Source organism: Rattus norvegicus, chromosome 13, assembly GCF_021556685.1.
Source record: "Rattus norvegicus strain SHRSP/BbbUtx chromosome 13, alternate assembly SHRSP_T2T, whole genome shotgun sequence".
Taxonomy (NCBI): domain Eukaryota; kingdom Metazoa; phylum Chordata; class Mammalia; order Rodentia; family Muridae; genus Rattus; species Rattus norvegicus.
In genome coordinates, this window is record NC_141546.1 from 47,113,817 (window position 1) to 47,129,897 (window position 16,081).

Here is a 16,081-nt window from a genome sequence, read left to right on the forward strand (position 1 = left end):
GGTACTCCAGCTAGAGTGGCAAGAAATAGGAAGCTCTAGCGGGGTAATGGAGGTGATAATGAGATTAGCTAAGTGTTGGCGGGCATTGAAGCTGGGTGGTGGTTACATGAGCATTGATCAAAACCAAAACCACCTTCGCTTTGGTCCTGTACATATTTAAGAGTTCCATAGTAAGATTTGAAAAGAGGAAATAAAAATAAAGAAACATTAGGAACTGCGGAAGCATGGAGCCAGTCTAGACTGGGTGGTGTAGGTGTGGTCGTCTGCCCATCACCCATCTTGTGTGTATCCTTCCTAGTAGCAGTCTTTGCCCGAGAGCCCCAGAACTTGGGAAGCATCTAGCCCAGCTGTGGTAGACTTCTTCCCTCTGCTCTGGAGCATAAGCCCGACCCCTCTCTCTCTCAGGGATGGTGGAGATGATACCCAATGCCGAGACACTGCGTAAGATCCAGGTGGAGCATGGGGTGACCGGCTCCTTCAAGGACCGTCCCCTGGCTGACTGGCTTCAGAAGCACAACCCTGGGGAGGATGAATATGAAAAGGTAGGACTGAGACTAAGAAGCCCGAGAGTTGAGGCTGTGTGCCTGAAGCTGAGGCTGTGCGTGCGCCTGACAGTGGCATAGTATGGCTCTGCTCCCGCTGGACCCTGGTATACACAGATGAGCCAGCTCAGCTTTGCTGGGGGAAGGGCGCGCTTGAGAACCTGTGCTCGTGTGTAGATGGGTCGGATGACTTTTGTAAATTAACACTATTCTTTGGTAGCTTTTGAGAGCTTGACTCCATCCGGTTTAACTATGGATCCAGGTCAGTTGTCCTCGAACTCTCGGGGGACTTTAGTAGTGCTGTGGAGAATTCAGGATGGCAGCAAGAGGCCTTGGCTGTCATTTTAATCCGGCCCCTTGCTCCAAGCGGTGGAGCTGCTGTGCAAGGCTGTGCCTAGAAGCCAAGATGGAGGGTATTGGTGAGACTGACCTGAGAGCAAAGAGGCCTGGCTGGCCCCTGGCTATAGGAAGAAAGTGAGCCTCCAGGGATGGTAGGGCCTTGGTGACCTGCTGTGATCCATGGTCAGTCCACAGCTTCATGACTATGTCACGGGTCAGTGAAGTTTGGGGTGAGAGTGGAAAGGGACAGGTCATAATAAAAATATCAGGATGTGGCACACTTTTAATCCCAGTGCTCGGCAGGTGGAGCTCTGTGAGTTTCCGGCCAGCCTGGGCTACATAGACAGACTCTGTCTCAAAAACAAATGACTATGGGCCACCAGGTTAATTTCTAAAAGGATCACTTCAAGGGAGTACAAGTGCTAATTTATGTTGACTGATGCATTTTATTCCTGACGGAGGACGTGTAGGCAGCCAAATTATAAACAGAATACGACTGATGAGTGTGTAATCAGATGGTCTTAAATGGTCCTAATAAATTTTAATCCCTGGAGAGATGGCTCCCTGGTTAAGAGCATTGGCTGCTCTTGCAGAGGACCTGAGTTCAATTCCCAGCACCCACACATGTCAGCATACAACTTTCTGAGTCTACCTCCAGGGGATCTGATATCCTCACACAGACAGATAGATAGGTGTTCAGGCAAAACATCATTGCATAGGAAAGATTTTTTTTTTCTTTTCTATTTTTCGGAGCTGGGGACCGAACCCAAGCCTTGCACTTGGTAGGCAAGCGCTCTACCACTGAGCTAAATCCCCAACCCCGGAAAGATTTTTTTTTTTTTTTTTGGTTCTTTTTTTCGGAGCTGGGGACCGAACCCAGGGCCTTGCGCTTCCTAGGTAAGCGCTCTACCACTGAGCTAAATCCCCAGCCCCGGAAAGATTTTTTTTAAAAGATTTATTTATTTATTTATATGAGTCCACTGTCGCTGTCTTCAGACACACCAGAAGAGGGCATCGTTACAGATGGTTGTGAGCCACCATGTGGTTTCTGGGAATTGAACTCAGGACCTCTGGAAGAACAGTCGTTGCTCTTAACCACTGAGCCATATCACATCCCAGATTTTTTTTTTTTTTGACTTGTCAGTTAAAAAAGAAGTTTTAGGGGGCTGGAGAGATGGCTCAGTGGTTAGAGCACTGACTGCTCTTCCAGAGGTCCTGAGTTCAAATCCCAGCAACCACATGGTGGCTCACAACCATCTGTAATGGGATCTGACGCCCTCTCCTGGAGTCTAAAGACAGCCACAGTGTACTTATATATAATAAATAAATAAATCTTTAAAAAAAAAAAAGAAGTTTTAATTGCTCTCTGACTAACACACTCCTGACTGACACGCCCTCTTTTGTGACTTCTGTCCCTGTTCATGCGCTGATGACCCCAAAGCCCTTCTTGTAACCCCTTTCCCCACGAAGCTTAAGCCTCTGTAGCCCTGGCTTGCTGGGTTCCTCTGCTGCATCCCTGCTGTAAGCAAACTCAGCAGAGGCAAGGCTGACTTCCCTGTCTCTCCTCACCTCCCCGGCCCGCTCTCTGTGTTTCCCATCAGTAAATGTAGGACTTTTCAAGTCCAGGGCCATTCATGTCACACTTTGCTCTAGCTTCTTCAGAGGCTCCGCCAGATAAGTCCAACATCTGCACCACTGCCTTGGTCACCCGGCCTGGCCTGCCCCAGTCTCATGGCCTGCTCAGCCAGGATCAAGGATAGAGGATACGGGCATGTGTTTAGATGAGCATATCCTTTGCCTAGAAAGCCATTTCCTTTCTCTCAGCCTTAAACACTGCTCCTTCTGTATTGTACAACTCAGCGTAGCGCCTTTGGAGAGGACCTACCGCTGAGTCTTCTCTCCTCCTTCAGACCCATATGCTATTTATGCTAACGTGTTTTCCAGGTGCCGAACACCTCCCAGATTGAGCGCCGTGCTAGGTGTCAGAATTGTAATTACTCCATGCCAGTGTACTAGCAAGTCATAATAAATGTGGACGTGTCTCCAGCAAGCAGACACATACCTGGAAGCTAACTTTGTTAGTCTCCCCTCCCCCCTTTCCGTCTTTTGAGACAGGACCTCGCTCTGTAGCATAGCTCCAGCAGTCCAGAATTCATGCTTCTGCCTCAGCTTCTTGAATGCTGGGGTTACAAGAGTGAGACCTGGCATTAGTAGAACTTGACTATACACCCACTAAACAACACCCACATTTCATTGAGACAGACCCTCAGGTAAAGAGGAGGACCATATATAAATTGAGGGTCATACCTGCCCTGCTCAGGAGGGAAGAGGAGTATAGTCATTACCGATGGGCATTAGTACAACACTTTGTGATCTTCCAGGGGCCTTATCTATGAAGAATGTCCATGACGGGCAGGTTAATAGAGATATTAAGTTAGAGCTGGGGTCGGATAGACTATGCTCTTACTCAAATGGTTTCATTCAAACTTTTTTCCTTTTTTTTTTTTTTTTTTGCTTTCTAAGAAATGCTCTTTCCCTTACAGAAGCTGAACTCTATGATGTCTGGCTTTTTGAGACAGAGTCTCATTATGTAGCTCTGGCTGGCCTGGAACTCACTATGTAGACCAAGCTGGCCTCAAACTCCAAGAAGCCTGCTTCGGCCTCCCAAGTGGCACCAGACCTGGCTCCGTCCTCCTTATTCTGTGTGCATGAGTAGGGGTAGTGCACACACCCACGGGAGTGCAAGGCCAAAGCAGATCATCAAGTGTCTTCCTCCTCCTCTACTGCCTTCCTCTGCTGTCTTTGGATAGGGTCTGTGAGGAGCTGGAAGCTTGCTGTTTGGGCTAGGCTGGCAGGCCAGTGAGCTCCCAGACGCTGTCTGTCTCCATCCCACCACCTTGGGAGTTACAGGCATGCATGGCCATACCCGGCTTTTTTTTTTTTATTTATTTATTTATTTATTTATTTATTTATTTATTTATTTATTTTTAACATTGTTACTGTGGATTCAAACTCAGATCCTCGTGCTTATGACGCAAATGCTCCTACCCCAGCCCCTCCCACCCCTTGAGCCCCAAAAATATCCCTGACACATTTTACCAAATAGAGAGATCTGATTTTCAAGTGCAAAACACTACAGGAAGTGTGAAGCTGCCTCAGCTCTTCTCTGGAGCGCGGTGATTTTAATTAGATAAGCATTTAGCTGGCGTCAAGTACTCTGGCAGTGGAGTGTTATTGGGGGCAGGAAGACGGGAGGATGAAGAAGGGTCAGGCGCCTTTAGTTCCTCTACTTGGTAGCCAGGCTCAAGTCAGGGTTATCATGACCCATGACCCGTGGGAAAGGTTTTAAGCATCAGCCTTTCCATCCTGTCTGGACTTGCTCCTGTCCACTGTCTCTCCAGCCAAAAAAAACCAATTCAGCTGAAGGGTATATGTAGACTTATAAACCGTCCATCTCCTACCTCAGAAAGCACAGAGGACAGTTCTGTGGATGTGTGTGTTTTGGTATATGACGGAGGAAAGCAGGCAGGTGCTGGCGCTGCTGGAGTTCACCTGAGAGAAAAGGGTCAGGGTTGGCTGCGGCTCCACCACCTGCCTCCACTCTCACAGGCTGTGGAGAACTTCATCTACTCTTGTGCCGGCTGCTGTGTGGCTACATACATCTTGGGCATCTGTGACAGACACAATGACAACATCATGCTGAAGACCACGGGCCACATGTTCCATATAGACTTTGGCCGCTTCCTGGGCCACGCGCAGATGTTCGGTAATATCAAGAGGTAGGTGGCTTCCTGTGTGGAAGGCCGGCGTAGTTCAGAGATGGGGCACAAGACAGTGACTGGAGCAGCTGGGCCTTAGGGCACTGAGCAGCTCTGGAGACCAGAAGACTGATAAGGAACTCAAGTTTGTGCAGAGCTTAGCTGTTCTTTCTCACGGAGGACCAAGCAAAGCCGTAGGAAGCCGAGAACCAGTGGGGAGCTGGGAGAAAGAATTACTAGACCGGGTCGGAACACATGGTGAGGGGCAAAGGAAAGCAGACCTCGATGGAGCTTACAAGGCGACCTCCCTTCTCCCTGTTGACCTCACACGTGTATGTTCCCTCCGCCCAGGGACCGCGCCCCGTTTGTCTTCACCTCAGACATGGCGTATGTCATCAACGGGGGTGACAAGCCTTCCAGCCGCTTCCATGATTTTGTTGACCTTTGCTGCCAAGCCTACAACCTCATTCGCAAGCACACCCATCTCTTCCTCAACCTCCTGGGCCTGGTGAGAAGCTCCACCTCTCTGTGAGCCCTTCTCCTTGTTCCCTGGGTCCGCCTTCAAGGCTGCCCTGGATTGTTCCAGAGGATTCCTGGAGCTCCCCTTCTCCCAACTGCATTAACTGTCTTCCCTAAGGGCATCCGAACTACCCAGGGACAGGGGGCCCTGGCCATTTACTCTAGCCCCTCAGTTCCTGTGGCCCTCTAACCTCTGCCCACAGCATCTGTCTATAACCCAAGAGGATCAGGCAGCCTAGAATAGGAGACCTTGCCTTATGGCAAAGAGGAAACAGTCCTAGGCCACTGTCGCAGGCAGCTCTCCTTTCTTCTTCCAGATGTTGTCCTGTGGGATCCCCGAGCTCTCAGACCTGGAGGACCTCAAGTATGTGTATGATGCCCTGAGACCTCAGGACACGGAGGCCAATGCCACTACCTACTTCACAAGGTAACATGCAGCACAAACCAAGTAGCCCACAGGCTGCCAAGTTGGCAGCAGCAGGCCGAGCAGTGGGAAAGGCTTAGCCCAAATGTTAGGGCTACGGCTTTGATCTGCTATCCCTGTTTTACCTCCACGTAACCACTTTGTTCCTATCCGCAGTCTGAGGCTAATGTGTAAGCAGTCCTGGCTGTCCTGGAACTCACTCTGCAGACCAGGCTGGCCTTGGACTTAGAGATCCGTCTGCCTCTGCCTCCCAAATGCTGGGATTGAAGGCCTGCACCACCACTGCCTGTCTCTTATTCATGTTTTTACCAGGTCCCAAACAGAGACTTTGTCTAGGAGTCAAAGTGGAAGCTGGATTTTATTAAAAGGTTTTAGTTTTAGTTTTTCAAGACAGGATCTTTCTGTGTAGCCCTGGCTGTCCTGGAACCTGCCCTATAAACCAGGCTGGCCTTGAAGGAACTCAGAAATACACCTGCCTCTGCTGGGGTTAAAAGTGTGTGTCATCACACCCTGTTTCGTTTTGTTTTTTTTTTTTAAGATTTATTTGTTTTTATTTATATGACTACACTGTAGCTATCTTCAGACACACTAGAAGAGGGCATCGGATCCCATAACAGATGGTTGTGAGCCACTATGTAGTTGTTGAGAATTGAATTCAGGACCTCTGGAAGAGCGTTCAGTGCTCTTAACCGCTGAGCCATCTCTCCAGTTTATAATCGCTCTTTTGGTCAGACCCTTGCCCTTTCACCAGACCTCACTTAGAATTTAGTGTTTTTTGAGCAGTGCCTAGTGTGGGGGTCAGATAGGCTGTGCTCCTATTGAATTCCATTTGATAATATTATGTGGATATTTGCTGCCCCAAGTTCCCTCCTCCCTCAGCAGGAGGAATAGGACCTCAGGATTCACAGACATAAAAACTGCATGAGGTGATTTCACCAATGGTGCTCTGTGAGACTATTACAATGGAATGTAATTTGATCTGGTGGTTATTTTTAGGACTCAGGGCAGGGCATGGTAGCACACATCTGTAACCCTGGTACTTAGGAAACTGAGGCAAGACTATCACCATAAATTTGAGGCTGGGCTACACAGTGAGACCCTGGCCCCCTCCCCCAAAGGAAAAAAAAATCTCAGAACTTGGAAGATCTGCTTGGGTAACTCTCAAGGCAAAGGGTGGTTGGGTCCTTGACTACATCCCTTGTTTTCCCACGCTCAAACAGGTTGATTGAGTCCAGCTTGGGCAGCGTAGCTACGAAACTCAACTTTTTCATCCACAACCTGGCTCAGATGAAGTTCACAGGCTCAGACGACCGGCTCACCCTCTCCTTTGCCCCCCGAACACATACTCTCAAGAGCTCTGGCCGCATCCGTGATGTCTTTCTCTGCCGACATGAGAAGGTCTTCCACCCTAGCAAGGGCTATGTAAGTATCCCTCCTCTCTGACCCTCTGTTGCTCCCTGTCCACCGACGTTCTTAGGGTTAACTCTTTCTCCACCCCCACACAGGGGGCCCCAGAGTTTACTGTACTCTGAGTAAACCCAGACAGACCAGTTCCCTTGCACATGACCTGCATAGAAGGCTCAGGGTGCGGAACTGGTTGGTAATTCTGTGAGTCATGTGTCTTGTGAGACACAGGCAGGAAGTCTCTGCTTTTAGGTTCCTGCCAGTGTGCTTCCTACCCTCTTATCTTCGCAAGACTTTCCTTCAGGAATGTAGCAGGCACGCACGCACACATGCACAGACACAGGCACTCCTTCTCCCCTCTAGTGGGCAGCTGGACAGGCAGGTGTACTCTGAGTTTGGCCTTTGCAGATCTATGTGGTGAAGGTGATGAGAGAGAATGCTCACGAGGCAACCTACATCCAGAGGACGTTCGAGGAGTTCCAGGAACTGCACAATAAGCTGCGCCTGCTCTTCCCTTCCTCCTTCCTGCCCAGGTAGCCCCTCTCCCCTAGTCCTACCAGAGCTGAAAGATACAGGGGAAGGAGGAGGGAGGGCTCCTGTTTCAGAAAGAACCATTTCAAACTGAGGAGCTGTCTGCCTGGTGTTGGGCTTGGTAACAGGTGCGCCCCCTGCTGGCTGGTATCACCAGCCATCCAAACCACCTTGTTCTCTCTAGAGCCTTGGAAAACAAAACATGGGAGCACCAGCCAGAAAGCAAGCCAGCTGAGCTGAAAGCAGGACACTGGGTGAATCTGACATATGACTCAAAGAAGGACCTTTGATAGCTGTGTGATTAATGAGCCTAAATGAAATATGCCAAGCACGAGATGATTCTATTTATTGGAGTCCCCTAGAGTAATAATCAGAGTCATGTAGACAGAACGCAGAATTGGTGGTGAGGTGTATAGCAAGTGGGCTGCTTCAGTTTTGCCAGTTGGAAAGAGCTCTGGACCTGGCTTTTGGAGGTGTTTATGCTACAGGGTGAATGTATTCAATGCCATCGAACCATAAACAGAAGTCTTAAAATGCCGGATGGTAAAAATACTAGAATTCTCTGAGGTCCTAGGAAGTAAGTGTGTGTGTGTGTGTGTGTGTGTGTGTGTGTGTGTGTGTGTGTGTACATACAGAGAAAGAGATAGAGTAGGAGTCAGGGAGGCAAGGGTCCCCCAGAAGAGAAGCTGCTGGATCAGGTAACTAGAAGTGGAAGTGAAATATCTGAACCTTCATATTTACTTCCTGTCCCTGGGCCCTTTCTCTGCCTTTCACTCTAGCTTCCCTAGTCGGTTTGTGATTGGCCGCTCCCGGGGAGAGGCAGTGGCTGAGAGGCGGAAGGAGGAGCTAAATGGCTACATCTGGCACTTGATTCATGCAGCCCCTGAAGTGGCTGAGGTGAGTGGGGGGTGGCGGGGTGTGAGGAGTGGTCTTAGTCCTGGGGAAGTCACGAGGGGTCTGTGAGCTGGGGAATAACCAGCGCCTGGCTCTACCTCAGATGAGAGCACAAGTGTATGGTGGATCTAGCCTCAGATCTAGTTTTGGGTTGTGGTGGGTCTAGCCTCAGACCTAGGTTTGGTTTGGTGTTGCTTTCATTTTCCATGCTTAGTTAAAAACATTCTCCAGAGAAAGACTTGTGTTTCAGTCCCAGACTAACTCAGGGATACGTCCCGCTCCAGCTGTGTGTGTTGACTGGGACGTAGAGAAGAGAGGAGTACAGTACTGGAGGCTGCTTTTGGCCTGAAGCGGCCTGGGTGTTTTCATTTACTTATCTTTGTCTGTTTTGTCTTTTGAGATGGGGTCTCATAGTTTTGGTTTTTGGAGACAGGGTTTCTCTGGGTAGCCCTGGCTGTCCTGGAACTCACTCTGTAGACCAGCCTGGCCTCCATCTACCTGCCTCTGCTTCCTGGGTGCTGGGATTACAGGCGTGTTCTACCACAGACCTGCCCTGTAGCTCAGGTTAGCTTAAAACTCACTTTGCAGACTAGGCTAACCTTGAACTTATAACAGTCTACCCTTTGCTTCTTGAGTGCTGAGTGTATAGGAATTGGTTCCCCTACCCTTCCAACAATTGGCTATATTTTTCCTTTAAAAAATGTAGGTGGGTATCTGTCTGTCTGTCTTACTGAAGAGTGGCCCTGTTTTCTTGTCTGTTCCAGTGTGACCTGGTATATACTTTCTTCCATCCTCTGCCCCGAGATGAGAAGGCTTCAGGCCCTAGCCCAGCCCCGAAGTCATCAGGTACAGTACCTTCCTGGTGGCCGTCCTGCCAAACCTCAACCCCACCTCTTTGTCGACTTTCTTTCCTGTTCAGTTGTTTACTGGCTGAGGATTCAGGTTTTCCTTTCAGGCTGTGGTGACCACAGCCCTAGGGAATGGCTACTGAGGTAGCGATTACCCATCAGAGAGGGAGGGTACACTCAGATATCAAACCTGCAGGACAGGGCAGGGCTTTAGGGAGGAAGTACAAATGTCTGCCTGGCACCTGTCAGGGTCACTACTGGCCTATAGACCTCTGTTTCCCTTATTTCTACAGATGGGACGTGGGCCCGGCCGGTTGGGAAGGTCGGTGGGGAGGTGAAGCTGTCCATTTCCTACAAAAACAACAAACTCTTCATCATGGTGATGCATATTCGGGGCTTGGTAAGTGCGGGCATGGCTCTCACTCGGTCCTTGGTCTTTCTGTCAGTAGTTTTTGGACGAGTCAGTCCTTCTCCGCCCCTGGATAATGAGAGTAACCACAGAAGTTTATTGAGCCTCCACCACAGGCTGCCCACGCTGGGCCTGCGGTTGACCAGGCAATTCGGGGCAGAGCTGCTTGCTTGCTGTGGTCTGTGGCAGCATCCTGAGTACCGAGAGCCTCTTTCGAAGATGACATTGGTGCCCCCTCCAAGAGTTGCTGTGGGGACAAAAGGAGATAATACATGAAAAGCACTTGCCTTTCTGAGTTGTGGTGGTGGTGGTGGTGGTGGTTATAATTATTAAGGAGAGACCTAGGTTATAGTAATAATACATGTTGATAGATGAGTGTAAACAGGGAAGCCCTTGGATTTCCTTCAGGCATAATCAAGGCAATATATAGTTAATGTGTGCAGCATCCTATGTGGCTTACTTTGGGGCTCGTAAAACAAACAAAAACTAACAGAGTCGGTCTGAGTGGATCATTAGTTAGCGGGCATTGAGCAAGCAGCCTCTGCTCTCTGACTCACGTCTCTACTTCCAAGGGCTTAAAGGGACCCAATGGCAGGTTCATCATGGAGAAAAGATGCCTAGAGAGACCTGATGGCTCGTTTACAACTGTAGTACAAGCCAGGCATATCAATATGTTCCTTTAATCCCAGCACTCGGGAGGGAGAGGCAGCTGATGGCTCTCAGTGAGTTTTGAGTCGAGAGCTGGTCTATATTGTGAGCTTCAAGACAGCCAGAGCCATGTAGGGAGAGACCCTGTCTTGAAAATTTTGAAACTGAAAAATAGAAAATCTATATATTTAATGCAATCACAGTAGGTGTTTTTATCAGCTGGGAAATGGACAAAAAGATTAGGTGCGTACCACCAAAAACAAAAACAAAAACAAACAAACAAACAAACAAACAAAAAAAAAACGCCAGAGGGAGAACAAGAGAATCTAGATCAGAGTGTAGCTTCAGGGACTGGAAAGTGGAAGATACTGTCAGGGCCCTTCAACTTCTGTTTGCATTCCGTTGTAGCAACCGCTCCAGGATGGCAGTGACCCTGACCCATATGTAAAGATTTACCTCCTTCCTGACCCTCAGAAAGCCACAAAGAGGAAAACCAAAGTAGCCCGGAAAACCTGCAACCCTACCTACAATGAGATGGTGTGTGGGGAATGGGTTGCTCGGGGTGGGCAAGGGGTCCGCAAACTGCTTCTTTGATGGTTTATTTATTTGGGTTCCTGAGACTCAGACACCATATGTAACTGAGGCTGGCCTCAAATTCCTGCTCCTCCTGCCCCTGCCTCCTGAGTGCTAGGATTCTAGGGGTGTGCCACAGGGCACCTGGCAACCAACCATCCATTCTCAGGTAGCAACTTTATAAGAACGCTGCCTCCCGGTCAGGGACGGCCTTGAGAACTGTGGTATGGACTGTACTTTTTCTTTTGTTTTTACACATTGGTTTTATTTGTGTATAAATGTGCCCGTGGTTGTCAGAAGATCGAATCTATTCCCCTGGATTTACGGGCAGTTTTGAGCTTTTAGACAGCAAGCACCTCTTAACCATTTATTTGTTTATCCAGCCCCCATGTAGTCATACCTGCCCCCTTTTCCCTTTACGAGGGCAGCTTTTAAACCCTTAGGGTTGTGATTCTTGGAACTTGGGCCCTAATATATGCACAGGGGGAGCCTGCTGCCCCGTATGGAGGATGAACAGAAGCTCCAATAGATATAATCCCAGCATTTGGGAGGCATAGGCAGGATTGCTCTGAGTTCCAGGCCCGCCGGGGCTACGTGTTACCTTAGGGCCTGGAACATCTCTTTCTGAATTCCCCGCAACTCATAGCTTGCCTGCCTCTCTTCTCACGCTGCCCACGTCTGCAGTTGGTGTATGATGGGATTCCCAAGGGAGACCTACAACAGCGGGAGCTCCAGTTGAGTGTGCTAAGTGAGCAAGGATTTTGGGAGAACGTGCTTCTCGGGGAGGTGCACATCCGCCTTCGGGAGCTGGACCTGGCCCAGGAGAAGACCGGCTGGTTTGCACTGGGATCTCGAGGTCATGGAACCTTATGAACCCACTTATGGCCCAGACCTGTGGCAGCTGCCCAGAGCTGGGGGAGAAGCCTCTCCCTCACCTAACTCCTTTGCTAGGAAGGGGCAGAGCTCTCGGTGGCCTTCCCCACGGTCCAAGTGGACCTGACCTGGGTGTTGGGGCTGGAAAAGTCAAGTGCTGTCCGCTGCCCCTTCCCCCCGCAGACGGCACCGGGGTTGGCTGTGACGAACAGCCCCTTGGAAGCTGTGGGCTTGCAGCCGAGTTTTATGTTTACCTTGTGTCAAGGGAGCAATGCCTGCTCTGGGGTGTGTGGAGTGCGGGCAATATGAAGTAGCACTTAGAGAGGGAGGGTGGGTGGATATTTTATTTTTATTTTTAAAAAATGAAATAGTAATGTTGTCCTAACTGGGACAGGAAGCTTTGTGTGAGAGGAGCATGCTGTGCCTCAGAAGGCAAAAGAGAAAGACTGATTTTTTTTTTTTTTTTTGTATGATGAAAGTTCTTATTGGACTTTTTCTCCAGGGTTTTGGGGGTTTTCTTTTCTAGCTATAGGAAATATTGGGGAGGGCCCTGGTGGGTCCTCGGTGAAGCCCTCCCTCTCTCAGGCAGACTGGGGAGGAGTAGGGAGGACTAACCGACTGCCGGACTGACGCTCACTCTGGGCCATCCGATTTTGCCTCCAAAGGAGTGCATCGTGATAACTACGTGTGTAAGGAAGGGCCTTCCATAGTAGGGTTCCGCCAAGGACCTATATTCAGGGACCCATGCTCTTTAGGGCAAAGGATTTCCTCCTCTCTTCCCCTGCTGCTTGGACTCTGTGCGAGCACCTTCCTTTCCCCTTCCCCACTCTGTTCTCTCAGCCCTCTGTGGGTCACCCAGTCCTGGTGACTACACTGGGGTGCTTCTATGCCCCATCTTGTTCGATGGGACAAAATGCTGCCAACCCTTAGCTCGGGGCCATGCCTATAGAGGCACCGTGCCATTTGCTGCAGTTTCTGGGAACTGTCCCCCGAGACCGTCTACTACTTTCTCTTCCAAACCCTGTTTCTGTCACACTTTAAAAAGAACTTCATTGGTTCTTTTTTTTTGGAGCTGGGGACCGAACCCAGGGCCTTGCGCTTCCTAGGCAAGCGCTCTACCACTGAGCTAAATCCCCAAACCCAAGAACTTCATTCTTTAGGGCCATGAAGCTGTTGAGGGTGTAGACAAAGAGGTGCTCAGTCCATAGCTGCAAAGAGTGAGCATTGGTCAATGCAATCATTTCTTCTGGTTAGTTTCCTGGCCAGAAGGAAGCTGGATTAGAGCAGCTTCCTCTTTGGAAAACAAGCAAAAGATTATTTCAACCCCTTCCTTCCTTCCTTCCTTCCTTCCTTCCTTCCTTCCTTCCTTTTTTTTTTTTTTTCTTTTTCAAGACAGGGTTTTTCTGTGGAGCCCTGGCTGCCTTGGAACAGGCAGAGATCCAACTGCCTCTGCCTCCCAAGTGCTGAGATTAAAGGCGTTTGCAGCCACCACCTCCTGGCTCACACAGCTTTCTTACGAGCGACTAGGGGCCAAACCCAGGGCCCTTTGAGTACTGCACCACCAAGCTGTGTCTTCAGCCCACCTTGCAGTCTTTGTTTCTCACCAGATGAATTTAAAATCCACTCTCGAGTTTCCAAAGAGTTGTCTCATTTTAAAGGTGACAGGTAGGACTCAATTTAACTTTTTGTATTTTTTAAGACAGGGTCTCACTATGTACCATAGGCTGGCCTTGAACTCACAGAGATCTGTCTGCCTCTGCCTCTGCACGGGAACTAACTTTTAAAAGAAGAGTTAGCAAGGACACGACAGTTTCTCTGTGACCCCATTACTGGAGAGAGAAAAAGTTCCATGGAAGCTTACATGGAAACAAGAAACTTTTTTTGTTTTGCTGTTGTTTATTTTGCTTGTTTTTGTTTATGAGAGGGGATATCATGTAGCCCAGGTTGGCTTCAAACTCCTATGTAGATGAGGATGACCCTGAGCTCCTGATCTACTTGCCTTTCCAACTCGCAGGTGCTAAGATTACAGGCATGAGCTGCCCCTTCCATTTTTTTCTTAATTTAAAATGGCGGGCCTGTGAGGTGGCTCAGTGAGTAAGGGGACTTGCTCTGTCAACTTAAGTTTGATCACTGAGACCTTCGAGATGGCGGGAGACGACCAACTCCTACAAGTTGTTTTCTGTCCTCTGTATGCACTACACAACATGTGTGTACACACACACACACACACACACACACACACAGATAACATAATTTTAAAATGCCAAGAATAAAGCAGCCTGCTGAAGGCAGGAGACCAGAGCAGAACCTTCCAGATATTTGGACCATAGACGAGCTTCTGGCTTTTTGCCTGCAGCTCATTTTATTTTGACCCTTTATGTCCCCGACTTAAAGAGGTCTGTGTACTGTACCCACTTCCCATGCTCCTTTATCTTCTACTTTCTCTGGAATTGTATTTTTTAAATAAACGACATTTGAGAAAACAAAGGTATCATTATTAAAGATTGGTGGATGTGTGAGTGTTCAGATTAAAGCACAGGATGTGTGTTTCAGTGCCCTAGGGCACCACAGTGGGCATTTTTACAATTGTCACCTTGTAACCAAAGCTTCTGGGCAAAAGCCCTGATTCAGGAGGACTAAGAGGCTGGGCTCAGCCACTGTTCCTGTGCTCCGATTGAAGGGATGATGGTGGTGAAAGGCAGGGAGGGGAGATGTATTCACTCCGGCCATATTGGAAACAGTATGAAGGGCTCCTGTGACATCCCCCTGCCGCCCCCAGTTCATCTTCAGGATACTGACGTGACCTCTAGGTAAAAATAGAGGAATATTCGAGGGTTGGGGGGTGGGGTTATTCATAGTAATGTTGTCTTCCTCAAGGTGTGATCTCCTATGATCTCAGCTAGAGTCTTTGAAAGATGCCCCCATAAGTTGTTAATTCTTCTCTATTACTTCTGCTGTCCAGACATGATTCCTACCAGATGGTCTGATCCTGGATCCTGGGTGCAACCTTTCCATCAAAGACAGCTGTTCTCATTTTGGGGAAATTCCAGCCTAGCCTTGGCTACAAGTTCTCAAAGGAAAAAAAAAAAAAAAGAGTAAATAGTTTTTAAAAAGCTAGCTCGAAAGACTTGAATGTCTTAGTTATTCCCTATGAGTTTGTAACTTGGTTAGAGAGGGATCAAAACCAAAGATAGATAGCAAAAGACTTAGAATAGCCACAGGGCTGGAGAGATGGCTCAGTGGTTAAGAGCACTGACTGCTCTTCCAGAGGTCCTGAGTTCAATTCCCAGCAACCACATGGTGGCTCACAACCATCTGTAAAGAAATCCGATGCCCTCTTCTGGTGTATCTGAAGACAGCTACAATGTACTTATATATAAAAAATGAATAAATCTTTAAAAAAAAAAAAAGAAGTTCCTAGAAAAAAGTAGCAGTTGGCCAAGCACTGTAAGTATTTCCACTACATATGCATTTTAAGTTAGTAATTATGATTGGCGGTCTATCAGGATCACCAAGCTGTCCTAAACCTTCTTCTCAGAAATACATTTCAAACATTTTCCTTTGTCTTAACCAGTAAAGACAATTGCCATACATGGCTGGCAACCCAAGTTTGTTTCCCAGACCCCACATAAGAGTAAGGAGCGAACTCAACAAAGTTGCCCTGCATCCCACCCTCCTGTGTGCACATTGTACACACATACGTGTGCTACTGATGATCTAAAGTATGTGACGATAATTAGTGTCTCAGTCAGGGTTTACTGCTGTGAGCAGGCACCATGACCAAGGCGACTCATAGACAACGTTTAAGCCTGCTTACAGGCTCAGAGGTTCAGTCCATTATCATCAAGGCAGGAGCATGGCAGCACCCAGGCAGGCACGGTGCAGGCAGAACTGAGTCCCACATCTTCATCTGAAGGCTGCTAGGAGAAGACTGACTCCCAGGCAGCTAGGAGAGGGTCTCTAAGCCCACGCCCACAGTGTTACACCTCCTAATAATACCACCCCCTGGGCCCAGCATATGCAAACCATCACATTACACATAAATTCCCATTTAATTCTCTTTTAAGAATAAGCAAGCTGAGGGATGGTGGTATGTATACTTTTAATCCAAACACTTGGGAGGCGGGGGCGGATCTCTGTGTTCAAGGCCAATCTGGTCTATAGAGTGAGTTCCAGGTCAGGGCTACACAGAAAAACCCTTGACAAAAGGAAGAATAAACAACAGGGACAGTGGAATACACCTTTGATCTCAGCACTCAGAGGCAGAGGCCCACAGATCTGCATCCTGAGACTGAGTCTAGCCTGGTCTACAGAGTGAG

The 16,081-nt window shown here is 48.6% G+C and overlaps 1 protein-coding gene across 12 annotated transcripts in view; it reads left to right on the forward strand.

Annotated features, from left to right (window-relative positions):
• Pik3c2b (phosphatidylinositol-4-phosphate 3-kinase, catalytic subunit type 2 beta) overlaps window positions 1–14,249 on the forward strand; it is a 61,414-nt gene extending 47,165 nt beyond the window's left edge. For 8 of the 12 annotated variants that reach the window (XM_087580122.1, NM_001437063.1, NM_001105951.2 and 5 more), the window contains 11 exon segments: window positions 406–542; window positions 4,491–4,660; window positions 4,991–5,147; window positions 5,476–5,585; window positions 6,803–7,004; window positions 7,395–7,519; window positions 8,297–8,414; window positions 9,176–9,257; window positions 9,553–9,659; window positions 10,725–10,853; window positions 11,574–14,249. In XM_087580122.1, the coding sequence (XP_087436248.1) occupies window positions 406–542; window positions 4,491–4,660; window positions 4,991–5,147; window positions 5,476–5,585; window positions 6,803–7,004; window positions 7,395–7,519; window positions 8,297–8,414; window positions 9,176–9,257; window positions 9,553–9,659; window positions 10,725–10,853; window positions 11,574–11,762 (1,526 nt within the window). In that variant the 3' untranslated portion in view covers window positions 11,763–14,249. 12 annotated transcript variants of the gene reach the window in all.
• Window positions 14,250–16,081: the final 1,832 nt, after the last annotated feature.